Source organism: Lethenteron reissneri, chromosome 39, assembly GCF_015708825.2.
Source record: "Lethenteron reissneri isolate LAM-NWPU_2019-01 chromosome 39, ASM1570882v1, whole genome shotgun sequence".
Classification (NCBI taxonomy): domain Eukaryota; kingdom Metazoa; phylum Chordata; class Hyperoartia; order Petromyzontiformes; family Petromyzontidae; genus Lethenteron; species Lethenteron reissneri.
This window is the reverse complement of record NC_083817.1, coordinates 8,526,558-8,543,834: the sequence shown is the minus strand read 5'-3', so window position 1 is coordinate 8,543,834 and position 17,277 is coordinate 8,526,558. Positions and strand designations below refer to the sequence as shown.

At 45.2% G+C, this 17,277-nt stretch overlaps 1 protein-coding gene across 3 annotated transcripts in view; it reads right to left on the bottom strand.

Moving 5' to 3' along the window:
- Positions 1–17,277, bottom strand: part of LOC133352061 (inaD-like protein) — a 162,973-nt gene that overhangs the window by 110,630 nt on the left and 35,066 nt on the right. For all 3 annotated transcript variants that reach the window (XM_061567789.1, XM_061567788.1, XM_061567790.1), the window contains exons 15-20: positions 15,048–15,297; positions 14,316–14,467; positions 11,863–11,947; positions 8,679–8,727; positions 4,419–4,505; positions 3,313–3,496 (exon numbers count right to left, since the gene is read on the bottom strand). In XM_061567789.1, the coding sequence (XP_061423773.1) occupies positions 3,313–3,496; positions 4,419–4,505; positions 8,679–8,727; positions 11,863–11,947; positions 14,316–14,467; positions 15,048–15,297 (807 nt within the window). The remainder of the gene's footprint in view (positions 1–3,312; positions 3,497–4,418; positions 4,506–8,678; positions 8,728–11,862; positions 11,948–14,315; positions 14,468–15,047; positions 15,298–17,277) is intronic.

The window sequence follows — 17,277 nt, the reverse complement described above, 5'->3', positions numbered from 1 at the left end:
ACGTGTAACGAGTCAGTGATTATAATTATTTGTTTCGCAATACATGTGTAGAGACATAGAATGGGTCACTATGGCACGTAGCGCTGGTTACTGGTAGAGAGCGGGATCGTGGGTGTAATAGCTCGGTCTACCAGCAGGGCAGGTGAAGTGTGCCCTGGAGCGCGTAGCGCCGGTTGCTGGCAGTGAAGGGCATTAAAGGATACAGCGGCCGGTCTGCCAGTAGGGCACGTGATAGTCATGGATGTAGGGTAAAAGTGACAGAGAGGACACGTGGGGCAGAGCCCAGAACCTTCTGGTAGGTTCCAGAAGGGGGCGTGGCCGAGGGAGGAGCCAGGCCACGCGCCGGAGGATAAAAGGGAGGCCCCGACGCTGGGTCGGGGCTGCTGCGGTGTGGGAATGAAACCCGTTGTCTTCACAAGTCTTCGTCCCCGTCTTCACCTCCTCATCGGTGTTGGGTCAGGCAGTGTGCCGGCTGTCCTGACCCATATATAGTTATCCCCTATACTGTGGAAAGTGTAGAATAAACGTGTATGCCTCTTACTATTATTCGTGTCTCTGCAGTGACTCACTACACATGCAAAAGAATTGTGTGCAAGTCAACTACACTTCATGAAAATAAAAATAAAAGATACACATGAAGGCTAATGTGACGAACGGAACTATATAAAACTGAGTTTTACTCACGTAAAAAATAAGATGTTTAAATCAAATAATGACCGTGAATCGTAACAATTCATCCAAACAGCGAGGGGATGGGTGGCATGAATTGTTAAATACCAACTACAACAGCAGCCATTTGTGTGACGTCACCACAGCACTTGTGCCGAGTTATGTGCACTTTGTGGCCATGTGAAATCTCCAAGTCACGGGAGACACCTAAGCGCTATGGGTAAATGCTCCCCACCGTGCCACCTTGTGGTGTCGGACGCCCGGCACTCTCCTCGTTGTTGTGAGCATCGCTCCTCTGCCTTTTGTTGTTGCTGAATAGTGGCTGCCTCCAATTACCCAGGAGCATCCTTTTTGAGCCTCCTCCACAGAGGCCAATCTTGTCACTGTTGGCAGCAGTCGTCAGTAAGTCCACCAAGCTCCGATCTTGTCATTGCTGGTAGCAGTTGTCAGCAAGTCCACCCAGCTCCAGGTTCTCCCTGCCACGTTATGTGCCATGCCCATTTAACCCCGTTCAGCTGGCTATACAAAAGCTGCTTGGACATGAGCTGGCTGGGCATAGAGGGTACATGAAACAGTCAATGCATCATCTCCTGCCAGATAAGCTCACTGGTGGGACTGTCTAGATTTTCACAAATTTGTGAGCTCCTCAAGCAATCCAGTATGGTTAAACCCAGGGTGGATCGCAGACAGGCCAGCCCAAATGTTTCAAACCGGCTCACGTGTTCCTGCAAAAGTAGCCACACGTTTCTCCAGCATAGAGAAGGCAGGGCACTGTTGATCCCGGGAAGACGCAAAGCTTGGCATGGAGAGGCCGGGGCTGCTTCCACACACCACCATTATGCAATCGAGGAAAAATATAAATCCGCTCCGCTGATTCGGACCTCCACTGGTAAGCCTGCGCTGGTGATAAGCACCCTCGCTACCTAGGTAGGGAACTTCTACGCCCTCTCCACAGCCACCCAATCACTCATGGAGGAGAGTGGAGAGGATAGTTCGTTTTATGTCCAGGCATGTGCTTTGTTTTGGTGATGGTGATTATAACACCCCACCCTCCTAAACAAACTAAACTATGAACTGTTTTTTTATGTTACCAGGTAAGGCCCCACTGAGCTATATAGCTCTTTTTCAGAAGCGACCTGGCCACAAATGATAGCTCAACGAACTGGCATATCATGATGAAAATTTATAGCAGTCAAATACTCTAAACGCATGTTTAAAAATGTGGAGGGAAAACCGGAGGACCCGGAGAAATATCCACACGACCACGGGGAGAGAGAGACAGCTAACTCCAAATATACCCCAGGCATCAGGGTCAGGATTGAACCCACGTCCTCCTGTATACCAGGCAAGGTAGTTAACATCTCCTAGCCACCGTGGCACCTCATGGTGAGCTCCAGTTTCTGGTTGGAGCAGACTCTCCCACCTACTTTTTCGCACAAGTAGAAAGTATAAAATTAGCATCATAGGTAACACATGCACCAGTGGGGAGCCATCCATTGACCGCACAGGGGTATCGATTAGCCTCTTGTTTTATCCACACCAAATGGAAATTTCACTGCTACAGCCAAGGAAAACTTGTCAATCTATGCGGTCAAAAAGAAATACGTTCAATAGTTTTGGAGCCAAGCGAACAGAGAATGGTTCCGACGCACAGCATTACTTTGGCCAGTCCATCGCCATTAACACAAACTAATCATTAGCGTCATTGTGGATATCAATTACAAAATTGATAAGTAGACAATATGACGCCTCCATGTGTCTGTCTATCCATGCAAAAAAATGTCAAACATTTCGTACACAAACCATCGGCCCAATGGCCATCTGCAAGTGCACAATTTCATCAGCATTGGTTCAGTACAAGCACAGGCTGGAACGGTTTCAAAATTCAGTGTCTCATCAGCAGTTTCTGGAATCAATGCTGGTTAACTGCCAAATATTTTAGGCAAGGTATTTAATAATCCTAACAATGGGGTCAGGGACTCAGAAACCTGAAAACTACACAAAGCCATGGCCCCATGATGACATTATAGGCCAGGTAAATGAAGTTGAGGTTTAAGTCCTCTTAGCAATTCCCTACACACTGCTGCAGTTAATGGGGCGCCACAGTGGCGAGATGTTAACTCCCTCGCCTGGTATGCAGGTCGTGGGTTAGATCCCGACCCCAACACCTGCTGTTTATTTGGAGTTTGCATGTCTCTCTCCCCGTGGTCGCGTGGACTTTTCTCCAGGTCCTCCGGGTTTTCCCTCCACATTTAGAAACACGCGTTTAGGGTATTTGGCTAATATTTCCACATGATAATCCATTTCGTTTGAGCTATCATATGTGGCTCGGTCGCTTCTGAAAAAGACCTATGTAGCTCAGTTGGCCTTACCTGGTAAAATAACATAGTTTAGTAGAGAATGTGATGTCCATGCAAGTACACCCCTGCCTAAACCCACACTGGGGTACCATAGGCGTTGGGTATGATGGTGAGTACCAAAGACTGTGCGTATGATGGCAAGTACCAAAGACCGTGGCTATGGTGGCGAGTACCATAAACCTTGCGTACTATTAGTAACTTGTTGGTCACGCCGGGTTAGTAGCTCAGCACCAATAACTATTACACAACCGCTCCCCACAATGCCTGATACACAGATACTTACAGCAGCAATCTTGTCGCCAGCACGCAGGCCAGCTGTGGTGTCGGCCGGGCTGCCCTCCAGGACCTGCTTAATGAAGATGCCGGCATGGAGCGGGTTGACAGGGGCGGCACCACCGCTGGCCTGGTCACGACCGCCCACGATGCTGATGCCCAGTGGCACCCCTGGAACTCGCCGTAGCTCGACCCTGCAGTGCCCAGGCAGCACCAGTGCATACCACACACATCATGCACCATATACACAAAGACAACAGCAGCCGCCATTCGCCACTAAGCGGAGGCGACGTCACCACGGCGCTTGTGCCAGGCTAGGTGCACTCCGAGGACACGTTAAGTGTTGAAGGCTCGCTGAGAGGCCATGGGACAGACCCAGGTGCCATGGGTTAAATGAGATGACTGGCAGATCTAATATATTTCCACAGCATATACCACATGCACACCATACATACACACCACACGCATTCCATACATATACCGCACACAAATAAACCACACACACCATATACAAACTGCACAAAACACACACCACATACACCATATTTCTACACCGTACACCTTACACACACATCATACACATACCACACACACACACACCATAATATACAAAAAACACACACAAACGCACATGCCACACACTCCAGTCCTGTGCCATGCACATCGGACACCCCACCCCCTTGTGCGCCGTGCCAGCCTTAACAGAAGCTCGCTCACAGGACCTGCCCCAACAGTCTATTAAATGCCATATGGGGGAATCTTTAAGTCTTTGTGTGCACGCACATGTGCCAACAGGAGTGTAGAGGCTAGCGCACTGCGCTATGAAACACGGCGAGCCGAGTCCGATTCCTGCTCACGGGTTACACCAGTGACGATTGCCTGAACCGGTCCTGGGCCTCCCCTAGGTTGACTCAAATGAGTACCTGGTGCGGTGTGTAAACATCACCACCAGGGAGACAAAGGCGGACGGGCGTCGTTGCTGACCACCCAGCCCCCTCCCGTTCGCCAACACCGGCCTACCATAGGTCGCTCGCTAATAAAGCACTTGCCCCCCCACCCCCCCTCAACAAAGTGTTAAGGCTACACGGGGGACCTTTGTCTTGTGCGTGAGCAGACCTGCGTGGGGGGCCCCAGTTTCGGTGTCCGCCCGAGTGCTGCACTTCGCTCTCCTGGCCCTCGCCCTCCTCGCGCTCCGGCAGCTCGCTGCACACGCGCGGCACAACCACCGCCGCCACAACGACACGCCGCAAACGCTCCCGTTACCCACCCGCGGCGAACGCAAACAACCGCGCCGGGGCACAGCCCGCGGACGGCACCGGGTGCGCCCACGAGACAGCACCGCAGATCACAGTCTCACAACGACGGACTCTCACACACGCACGCACACTGCTCTTGACTTTGGCTGACTCAACCGTTGCAAGAGACAGTGTTGGAAACGTCATTAATTGATTATCCAGTCAACGATGTGGTCAATAATGCATTTCATGGACTCGAATGTTCGTCTGTTATAGTTCTTGTTTTAACGTAGCTTTGTCGAAAGTATTTATTTCATGCCATGGACGGATTAGTATACACATGTTACAGACGAGAAGCCCCACATTCATCAATAAGTGGCTGTAAAAAAAACTAAGCGAGAGATGATGTTTTGGGAAATGACTCTTCTTCACAGCACGTGGGCCAATGCCTGAAACGTCACCTGTTATATATTTTTAAGGCCACAGGATTGTTGACAAATTTTTGAGTTTTTTTTGTCACTTGTGCTTGTGCACCGCTGCCAACGCAGCAGCAGCACAAATAAGTTCAACATACATACATAACATCGCCAAATAAAGTTACACATAAACAAGGGCTATTTAAAAGATACTTCTCTTTGGAATGCAGAGGTCTAATAATTCTAAATGGCTATAACACGAGAGAAATGCTTAAGCGTTTCTTTAAGTGCGATGAATAATTCTCGAACACAGCTCTCAAAAAAAGCTTGCTTTCAACACCCTCTCCCACCGAGCCGCTCCAAGGGCTACGTTGTTTACCTGACCCTCCTTGTTTAACTGACCTTTTTTGAATCTGATAATTTTTTAAGTAGAACCACAAGAGGATCAAACTAAGACAAAGTTTAATTTCAACGCACCGTATCACACAAAAGGCACATTTAGTTTTGCATTTGGCAAAGACCCAAGCATTGCATTACATTCTACGATTGCAAAACAATGTCGGTAATTACAAAAAATAATAATTTATTAGACGGCGGAGAATACGCGAGCGAAACGAACGTAACCGGAACAAAAATGCAAACAAATAACATCTTACCTTGAATTGTTGTGTTTCATGATAATTACTGGTTTTGTGTTTCAAAGAATGGACAGGGACACTTCGAATGAAAAGAGGAGGAACAGAGACACGCGCGCGACGCAACACCAACAAGATGCAAGTGGAAAGAAGAAGAGCCATTGATTCTGGATGCTTTTCAACGTGTTCATTGAGAAGTAAATTAATTAATGCCATGACAACGGCTGCAGCCGAGACGAATAGGAAAATGCTAAATATAATTGTGCAGTTAATGTATGAACAACACAGACACCGGTTCATTCGGCACGTGTGTGTTCGAGCTGGCGGTCCAAACCACAACGTATAAAAGGGATCGTAGAGCAAGGCTGGGGAGGGGGGGACGGTAGGAGAGGAATAGCATCCAAAAAGGTAGACATGTGGAATAAACAAAGACCACCACCACCACCACAAACAAAACAAAAAAAACGCTTTAATAATAAGTAACCACGCAAAATGCAAATAATTCAACCGATAAACGTGGAACGAACGGCAATTTATGACGGATAGAAATAGCCGGGCGAGCGCACGATCGTCACACACACACACACGCACGCGTGGGTGCACGCGCACGCACGCACGCACGCAGACGCGTAGGCCGCCCACGCACGACTCGTCAGCGCTCGAGTCACGGGGCCCCTGAACAACGCACGCAACCTTTCGCTCACCCGGCAGGGGGAAGGACACGTGAGCGGACCGTTCGCTCGCGCGCCCGTAGACACGGCGTTTCCCCTCCCCAAAGTCGACCATTAAATAACAACGACAGGAGCGCACCAACAACAATCGACACGACATCGTCAGCGCCTTTCCAACGTTTATTTATTTTTTTCCCCCCTACAAAAAAATATATAATTAGCATCAAATTAAACGTTAACAAAAAATATCTCGGTTTCCCAAACGATCCGGAATCCGCGTTTTAACAGTGCGTTCCCCCTTAACCGACAAAAGCCAGCCCCCGCTCATGCTTGGCTGATGCGTAATAACAGGCGGCAGCAAAATCCAGTTGCTTTGAAAGCCGAAGAGAGAGAAAAAAACGCGTGTTTGTCGTAAGCACCGTGGTGGAAGGGGGTTGTGAGGAGGGTGGGGAAGGCAGGCAATAGCAGACGACGAATGGACGTTGGCTATAAATTTACAGCCGACCATGGGGGCCAGCAGTGCAATAGGTTACATTCAGCAGCACTTTGCAAATGTGGTGTCATTGTCATCGGCAGGATGTGGATATCATTGTCATTGTTATCACTGTAGTGCAAAACCAATGTAATCAGCTGTTCCTTTAAGAAAATCTCCATCATATGAGAGTGATTCAGAACAATGCTTATATTAAAGATTTCAGAGCATATATATATATATATACACTGTACTTTGTACACTATTGCATTTTTATGCATTTTATGCAAACAATCTCTATGCTCATACAATGCTATAAACCAGATATTAGCAAATAAGATATAAAAAGTTTTAAACGTCATTATATTTAATTTTTCATAAAGCAATCAACATCATAGCACTACTTGTTGTTATGGTTAGAAGGCTTCAAAATTAGCCCAATTAGGCTAGTGAGACAAATATTGACATTAATATATATTTTCTTTGAAGGTTTGAGAACCGGTTGCATTAAAACATACACATTTAGAGACACATAAATCCACTTTGCTTACACAAACAACTGGACTTTAAAACGAGTAAATCACCAACTCTGCTTTATGGAATGTAAGAAATAAAAACTGGATTTGACCCATCCGCACAAATGTAAAACAGTATTCAAGCTTCACTTTACACTTGCAATTTCTGCAAATTATTGGGCAGCTGCAGGGAATGCATACAAAGTTTGAATGTAATGAATTAAACCACACGATGGTATTTATGTGCTTACTGGTGACTTTTCTGAAACCACCACACTTGGAAACCAGGCTTTAACCACATTTGGCTGTGCAAATTTCACCTCTGTGGATATGCAAACTGAATTTGTAATCACCAAAAACATCAATCCTTGACTACTCCCGTTTAAAATGTATACAGAAGGCAAAGGTGCAGCCCTGCAACTGCTCGCTCACGCCACTGCTGGCAGAATGGTCTGCACTAGAGGGAGCTCTAGAGAACCATTCTAAGAGGGTAAAAATTGTCTACTCTTTTTCCACACTGGCCAGACATCTTAGAAGGGGTGGAAATACCAACAATTTACCCCACCAATTGTGACCTATTGATGAACTATGCTAATACCCATTTCTCCTGCTGGGTGGACCGAGGCAGGGGTTGGGATTCAGTAAACTTCCACATTGTTTCAGCTGCCACTCCGGGAGATCAAACCGGCAACACCAAATCCAGTGTGCTCACCGTTACACCGTGATGGTGTCCCACACTTACACATTATAGAAATTATTCTCTACTGCTCTTCAAACGAGCACTGCCTCGCCAACCTGAAGAGGCTCGAATGCCTATCAGAGCTGAATAGCTGAAGTAGAAAATAGGGGCACCAAGAGCATTCAGGTACTCGGTGAGAGGCGAGATGGAATGAATGGCTCACAGGTGACGACATCACATTTATCCCTCTATTTAAGACAGAAACAGGAGGATTTATCCACAAATCCCATCTGTCGCCTGATGTTGCTAGTTGTAAATACTGGCGAAACATCGTACTCGAATTGTAAATGTTGTGCGTTTACTCTCCAACACACCGGTGTGCTGTACTAGTAAGCAAGTGGCATGTTTTGTTTACGTGACAAACCTTACTAATTGGCTGTGGTGGGTGGTGGCGGGTTTAACGACGCATTCATATTTACGCGAGCCAACCCAAAAACCTGTATAATGGAGACAGAATGAGTTTCCTTTACCAACCGGCACTGACCGGTGTAGTGAAGTATGGTCAACCGCCCCCTACCGTAATGACCCATGCGCAGAAACGATGACGATTTCCTAAAGCTGATGCTCCGCATTAGAAAAATTAGTGTTTCGTGAATTAGTTACGCAAGCACAACCATGATCAATGTGCACGCTTGCTCAATCGCCGTTAATCAGTGCGTCTCGCGTCACACCGATGGCTTTTCACCTCTTTACCTGTACTGAAATTGCCGTGCGTGCCCGCCTTCCACTTTTCTTGCGGAGCCTGAACTTATAAAAGAGCAACAACACAAGAAACAGATACTCATTAATCCTCACGATATTAACTTCCAGATTACGTATTGAAAAATGAGGTGCCAACATTTCAAGCAATTTATTTGAACAGCCATTAATTCTGTTTTAATAAAGCCACACCGCCAATCCAATTATTAGCTCTCGGCCTTACCTTCATGCCTTCCTATCAGTGATAGCTTTAAAAAAAGAAATTCAGAGCCAAAAACAATAAGGAGTCATCAGGCACCGCACGCGCACAAGTGTGATAACGTAGACACTAAATGGGTAAATTAAAAATAATCGGGTATTTCACTGCTACTTAAGAGGGAATTCAGATATCGATGTTTTGAGCACATGGCCTTCTTTAACCAACAATTACTAGAGAAGGTCGGTTATCAAAAACAGAGTGGGGGTCAGTGCAACTGAAATGTCAAGATGTTCCTTTCATTTCCAAAAAAAACATTTAAAACCTTCAGTGAACCTGTTCTTCACTGTCTGTGGTACTGCGGTCGGCAGTGGTGCAACAGCACAAATAACAAAAACGCAACATATTAAATCACGAAAAATTTTGCCCAAAAAGTAAAACGTATGTATGAAATAGGCAATGTTTCAGGAAATGGCTCTTCCCAATCTCTTTGCTATAATTAAGAGCTATTTCCCGAACTGTTCCTGTCATGATATTTTTAGGGCAGGGCTATTATTGACAAGTGCTTTGAGCGTTTCTCTTCTTGAGCGGGGGTAAATGCAAGTGATGAGTAAATTCCCAAAATTCCATAACCACTATACAATTTTTAATGCTAACCCATGGGATATGTATTATCTAGAGCCTCCCACTGTAACTGCAATGTTACTTTATACAACTACAGTAAAACCTTGGATTGCGAGCAACTTGGTCTGCGAGTGTTTTGCAAGACAAGCAAATTTTTTAAATGAATATTAATTTGATAAACGAGCGAGCTCTTGCAATACGAGTAGTACGTGTATACGCTTTGTCTGCCGAGCGTCACGTGATCACAACTGATATACGAGTGCTTTGGATTACAAACACGTTTCGGGAACGAATTATGCTCGCAATCCAAGGTTTTACTGTATGCAAAAATAAACTTTGTATTATTGTCCAAACATCTGGTCTTGCAAAGCTGAAAGTTTCTGACTGAGAATATTTCACAAATGTGTTCACTTTACAAACATATGAAAAATACATTTTATTTGTAATGCAAAATAACCTAATACTACGCTGTGGTGTAGCAGTACACAATACGGAACACCCCGTCACAGACTCCACGGATCACATGACCGGCACATTCACCGCAAGTGGCTCAGTTTTTCTTTCTGTCACGCGGACCCAAGCTTAGCAGCACAACTGCCATGCGTATTATTATTACTCATTCCATTTAAATGTCGTACGTAATTCGAATGTGTTAACGTGTAAAACGCTCCAATATGCAGATGATCTGGAGCACTGAATGTAAAAATGAAAGGCGTTTGACTTAGAAACCCAGATTTACGTTTTCAAAAAGGGCTGCTGTCAAACTTCAAGAGGGCTCAACTTCAAAACGTTTCTCAAGTATATATTATTTTCCTGGATTGATATTTCTACTTAACGTTGCACCTTATAATGTAGTCACTATCATCAAGGGCAGTTCCATGATTTTGAAGTAACATTTCTGACACCAATAGTATGATTATAAAGTGACTTTTTTTTCTCTTGGGCAAATCAAGTCAATCAATTGGGGCTGTAATTCAGATGGAATGTGTCCTCCTTTCTCGGTAAGGAAAAAATAATTGTAATATAATGCGGTGTCAGATGTACGCAAAGAAACTGTAGATTACCATCCATACTGTGATGTTGGTGGTGGTGCCAACCCATTGATTTGACCCATAAATAAACCACATTTTCCAAAACTATAATTCCCATCAAAATCGCACCTCATGTCTTATTAGGAAATGACACATGTCAGGATGCCTAATTTGTGGGACTACACTTATGGTTAATATAAAAAAAAATGTGCCAAAACCACCAATGCTTCTACTTAAACATATAGGATTAATAAATACATAACTACGCATTGATTGCATTATGCTCAATTGTATTGCATTTAACGTGGGAATTTTAAATTATGAGAATCTATATCACTACCATATGACAGCAGAAGTGCTCTGATATAACATCCATTATGGAATTTAATTGATCCAATGCCCTTCCAGTTTCATTTATTCATTCATAATGGATACGCATTATACACAGGAAAAGATCAATTTCACATTAGCAAACCTATTTTCAGGATCTGCATCATTTTTCGGAGGCTCAACTATCCACTGAAAATTATCCTCAACATCACTTCAATCAATACGATGCATGATGAACAATCTGGCCCTTGCTCAAAGACATAAGATTCCCCACGTAGGCTGTTACATACTGTTGGGGCAAGTGTCGTTAGTGAACACCTATGAAGGCCGGCACAGCATACGAGGGGGTAAGTAGCCAGCATCACGCTTAGTCCCCTTTGTCTCCCTTGTGCTAATATTCACACGCAGCACCAGGTACTCATTTAAGGCCGAGTTGACCTAGGGGGAGGCCCAAGACAAGTTCAAATATAGGCCACGATGTTATCTGTGGCTGGGAATCAAACTCGGCCCAACGCGTTCATATAGTGCAGTGCTCTAGCCACTCCACCCTTGTACATCCACTCGCACTCATGGAACAGTGGCGGGGCAAGGGGTGGCTGGCGCGTGCTCCATGCGTTTGCCACCATGAAGGGGGATTTAGATTTTATATATAAGGGTCCTGCGGTGGCGAGATGTTAACTGCCTCGCCTGTTATGCAGGAAGTTGTGGGTTCGATCCAGACCCTGCCGCCTGCTGTATATTTGGAGTTTGCGTGTCTCTCTCCCTGTGGTCTTGTGAATTTTTCTCCGGGCCCTTCAGTTTTCCCTCCACATTTCAAAAACATGCGTTTCGAGTATTTGGCTGCAATACATTTCCACGTGATAAGCTATCATTTGTGGCCAGGTCACTTCTGAAAAAGAGCTAAATAGCTCATTGTGGGCCTTACCTGGCAAAATAAAAAAAATTGTTCAAATGTATCGGTCGTGCAATGAAGCAGGCAGGCTGTGTGTGGACATACCAAGCTGCTGGGGGCTCCTGTGGGGAGGGCTGTGACTGGCACCGGCTGTAAATTTCACAGCACCACTTCCATCCACAGAATCCTCCTACGAGACAACGTGCGGAGGGAAACACGGCAGCAAGGCTTTGTACGACACCCCTTCCTTTGTCCCACTGGGGATAATTAGACCCAGTGTTGCGACGCGCACAGCAACTCACCGCTAACACACAGAGGCAAAGATGAATATCCACACATTAGCCTACGTGGGATGGGGGAGCTAGCACTCTTAGCGGGCACGTTTTGAGACTAGAAACACAATGGGGTGGTGGGGCCAGCACTACACACACAGCCCACAACTGTCGTCTCAACAGTGCAACTTGTTTGAGGACATCAGATTTATTCAACATTAGATTATTAGTTTGATTCATATATTCTTGTATTGCATTAACCACACATGCGTGTGGTGAACATGCATGCAAACAGACATGCTCTGATAAGTATATATGCGTTGTTCTCTGTTCTAACACTGGTGAGAGTAGGCCATGAAGAAGGCTGTCTCTGGTCAAGGCCAATCAGTTTCAAAGACAATGCATATTATTTTTTTTTTCTGGAAGACTTTGGAGTTTTTCCTGGATTTTTCTGTTTGCGCATAGTCACATAGTCACTTTAAGATGTTTTCTTGTTCATGTTTTTGTTTTTTGTTTGCTGCGGTTGCAACCGATTCAAGAGCCGAATGGCTCACAGGGCTATACCAAATAAATGAAACTGAAAATTATCAGAGCATGTTTGTTTGCATGTTTACCACAAGTACGTGTGATTAATGCAGACTTGATTCCTTGTAACAGGTTTCTATTTGAACATCTTAACACCTATTTTATTGCAAGAAATAGGAAAAACTATTCTTATTTTTCATACTTTGATACTGGCAAAAAGGTCCCATGATATATTCATAGACTGTAGCTCTCGATTTAAAGCTTTCGTGACTGCAGGGATTCATCTTCTTGGTTCTTTCGGTAAAGTCACGTAGAAGGGAAGTAATAAAATAAAAAAAATAAAACATAATAAAATAATTCTCACGACGTTTCGGCCACAACGCAAGCAGCCATCCTCAGGTGAAGAACAGGTCTGTTCCCCCCTCCAACCCAGCTTAAATATACGCTGCCAAGCCTGGTGGTGCCCATTCAGACGCTGTCTTTCCGACAGACCTGTTCTTCACCTGAGGACGGCTGCTTGCGTTGTGGCCGAAACGTCGTGAGAATTATTTTATTATGTTTAATTTTTTATTTTATTATTTCCCTTCTACGTGACTTCACCGAAAGAACCAAGAAGAAGACTGTAGCTCATCAACCCGAGTTCAATTCCTGGCCACAGCTAACATCAGAGGCGAGTAATATCTGAACCGATCCTGGTTACCCACCACGCCGCCAACCCACCCTGACCAGCGTGAAGTTTGGCCAAGCAAGCATCGTGACAGACATTAAAACTAAACAATTATAATACCAGGTAATGCCCACTCAGCTATGTCGCTCTTTTTCAGAAGCAACCTGGCCATACATGATAGCTGAACGAAGTGGCTTACCAAGTGGAAATGTACAGCGACCAAATACTGCAAAAGCATGTTTTTAGATGTTCCAAACATACAGCAGGCGTCGGGGTAGGGATCGAACTCACGACCTCCTGTATATAAAGCGAGGTAGTTAACATCTCCCCACTGCTGCACCCCATGGTCCGGGCTGGTTTAAATCCACGAGTGGACTGACAAACATTCGTTGTTCTTCATTAGACCTCCTTTGCCAGTACCATAATATAATAGATTATCATAGTATGTTTTTTGTTTGCATTTTGACTGCAAGTATTGTGGTTAATGCAGACATGAATCCTTGTAAAAAGGTTTCAGTTTTGTTGCCAGAAAAAAAGGGGAAAACCCCTATTATTATGTTCGTTTTACTGTGCTCTGCATCCACCCTTAACACATTTTAACCCTATAGGCTGCAGGAGTAAATTGCTGTTCGTGAACACCTATCAAAGCGAGCATGGCACACGAGAGCATGGTATGAGCAGCAAAAAATACCCAATTGCCACTGTCTCCCTGTCTTACTGCTGATAATGTACCATGTACATATTTAAGGCTAGAGAAGGCCCATGACAGGTATAGATACTACAAGCCACAGATGTTGTGATCTGGAACTAAACCAAAAAATGAAAGCAGTGTGCTGATAATTACAGATGCCCACAGACACACAGAAGCTTTCACTCGCCCGCTCGATTACATTGACAGACTGCAATAGGTACTCATTGTAGGCCGAGTCACCCTAACAGAGGTCCAAGTTGGCTACAGATATCAGCTGGCTCTGCAGTTGTGGATCATAACCAGGAGTTTAACATAGGTCTGAAGGATTGTAAAACACTGCGTCAAATCACTCGGGCCGTGCATGCACGTGAGCCCTGCAATCCGAAAGCGATCGCGGGCGGACCTGCGAGCTCCTCGCTCGGCTCAGGAAGTCGTCCAGGTTGACCTCCTCGTCGCTGGATGTGCCGTCCTCCGTCCGTGACACGGCCGCCGGCCTCCGGGGTTGTGGAGCCCCCGGCATCCCTTCGTGATTATCGCGCGCACGCACCCGGCGCTCTGCGGACGCACGGAGACACGGAAGCGCGGTGCCTACAGTGAACCTGCCTCCAATACAACCGCCGGGCGCGGTGGCGCACACACGTTTATCTCAACACCTCGGAGGTACGGTTGGTGGATTAAATTCGAAAACAAACACTAAATTACTTAAATACTCGATTGGGATTACACAGTCGGAATCAGAATATTTGTTCCTATTGCAGGAGGAATCCGATGCGCTATGAAGCTCTTTTCACAGATGTCCAGGCGGGGGCGCGTGAGCAAGTTACGAAGTAATCGTCGCCCTCGACTGGCAGACGAATGTCCACGTGCAGGCCGACGCCGAGTCACCGTGTGCCGCACCCGCGCCACGCTGCCATCAGGGGGTCCCCCCCCCCCCCAAGAGCAAAAATAATGACGCTCAGAGACCTTTCTAGAGGCTGTTTCATACCGGATCATCTTTACCAGAGTTATAGTGCCCCTACGGTATGGAATTACAAATGGACAGATGGACAGAGCGAACACATAAACACTCTCAACTTTAGTTGGGAAGCATTATATATATTTCTAGAAAATCATTGCAAAAGCCGCCACTAAGAACCTGCAAACTGGGGGATGAGGCTCTGCGTTCTGTCGTAGATCGCCGGTTCCATGGAGTCGTCGTCGTCGTCATCGACGGGCATCTCCACCTCGGCCCCGCCCACTTCCTGCCCCGGTCCCGTCACCAACCCCGCCGATTGGTTGCCGCCGCTGGCCTGCGTCGTGACCCTGGCGACCACCCCGTAGGCGGTCCAGGTGAGGAGGGGCTCGTTCTTGCGAAGGTGCGGCTCGTCCGCCGATAGTTCCACTGGCTGCACAAAAGACAAAGATCTTCCATATAGCCTTCACAGACTTTTGGGACAAGTATTCTTAGGTTTTTTCGGTAAAGTCACGTAGGTAAAAAAAATTTAATTAATAAAAGTAAAATGAAAATAAAATAAAAATCACGACGTTTCGGAGGCAACACAAGCCTCCGTCTTCAGGTGGAACCATCACAACACGATAGCTGTATCAAGTAAGAAAAATTTGGGACAAGTGCTGTGAGCGAGTAGCACCTATGAAGGCCGGCACGGTATCTAAGGTGGGGGGTGGCCAGCACTGCGCCCGACTGCGTTTAAGGCTGAGTCGACCTAGGGGAGACCCAGTACTGGTTCAAATAATCATCACTGGTGGTATAGCCGTGAGTGGGAATCGAACTAAGATCACCTAGTTCGTAGTGGAGCGCGCTAATTGCTATACTACAACTCCTCAATGCGTGCACACACATACATAAAGACAAAGATCCCCTGTATAGCCTGAACAGACTGTTGGGGCAAGTGCTGTTAGCAAGCATCTATGAAGGTCAATTGAAACGTCGTGATTTGAAACGTCGTGATTTGTTTCGATCGAAACGTCGTGATTTGTTTCATTTTATTTTATTTCTAACTACGTGACTTTACCGAAAGAACCAACGAGTATAGGTACACATACATTTGAGGATTTCCATTTGTTTGTCTGGAACGATCTGGGGAGTGCCATGGTTGCCAGGATAATATTTTATCACCATCTATATAAATAAAGACCTTAATCTGTATGTCTCAAAAACCTCGAGAGTACTTCCCGACGAGTTAGAAATAGAAATGTGGTACATCGGTAGCTTTTAGGACACAAACAACAGGAAAAATCTGAAAATCCGAGATATTTTATTTTAAGGTCCCCAAATCTCGATATTAAGTGCCCCATAAAATTTGTGGAAAAATACACATTTTTTGAGTAGTTATTAGTGTTTGATCGTAGATACAAAATTGTAAAAAAAATCATATATTTATTGAAAACTTTAGCCTGGCAAAGGACAGGCTTCATGAACTAGTGAGGCGATTATTGCGTAATCAGTTTCCCAAAATATCATCATTGTATTTCACAATTGTATTGTTTTTGTGTTACGCTGTACTTCCAGTCCATATAACGATCACTTACTAGTTTTTTTTTTATTTCACTTAAACATAAGCTATTTAATCATTGCCATTTTACAATCTATAATGCTTATAAATACACATACTGACAGTTCAGTTTGATATCACTCACCACTGGTGTAAGCCATGGCTGGAAATCGAGCATGGTGACCAACTTGCAACAACAACTACGCCACCACTCCACCCCACTCTATATGTGTGTGTATGTGGTATTTCTTCGGATATGGCCGCTTCCTCCCGAAGGCAAGAATACTCGATATTAAATTAGCAAGATAAGACCCTCACACATCTAAAACCTTCCTGAAAAGGAATTTTGAGAGTAATATTTAATCGAAATAATGGCCATATTAATCATAAGTATTTAATTTGATAACATCTGACAATGGTAGTTGACTAATTATCCACCCTGTGTCTGGAAGCCTGAAGCTAAATATTTTTAGACCGGCATCCAAATCATGGCCGATGAGCTCAAAAAAATATTTTTAGCTCAAGCAAAAAAAGGTTCTTCATTGACGTAACTTATTTTACAGTAAATAAATACGCGAAGGTGTCGCAAAAATAAACCCATCACATGCAGTAGCCAGCAGATGGCTCCGCTAACATGCCATAATTTAAAATGTTTAACCAACGCGCCGTTGCACTTAACGATGCCAGCCTGAAACCGAAGATTTTTCTCTTGTCCGAGATGCTGTGAACCAAGGCCTTGTCACACGTGCGGATGGGCAACTTTTGCAAGCGCACGTTCGGACGTAGTACAGGATTTGGCTGAAAAGCTCGCAAGCCACTCGGCGACATCACACGAAGGAATCAATCTCTCGTCTTACGCAAATTCAATCGGAG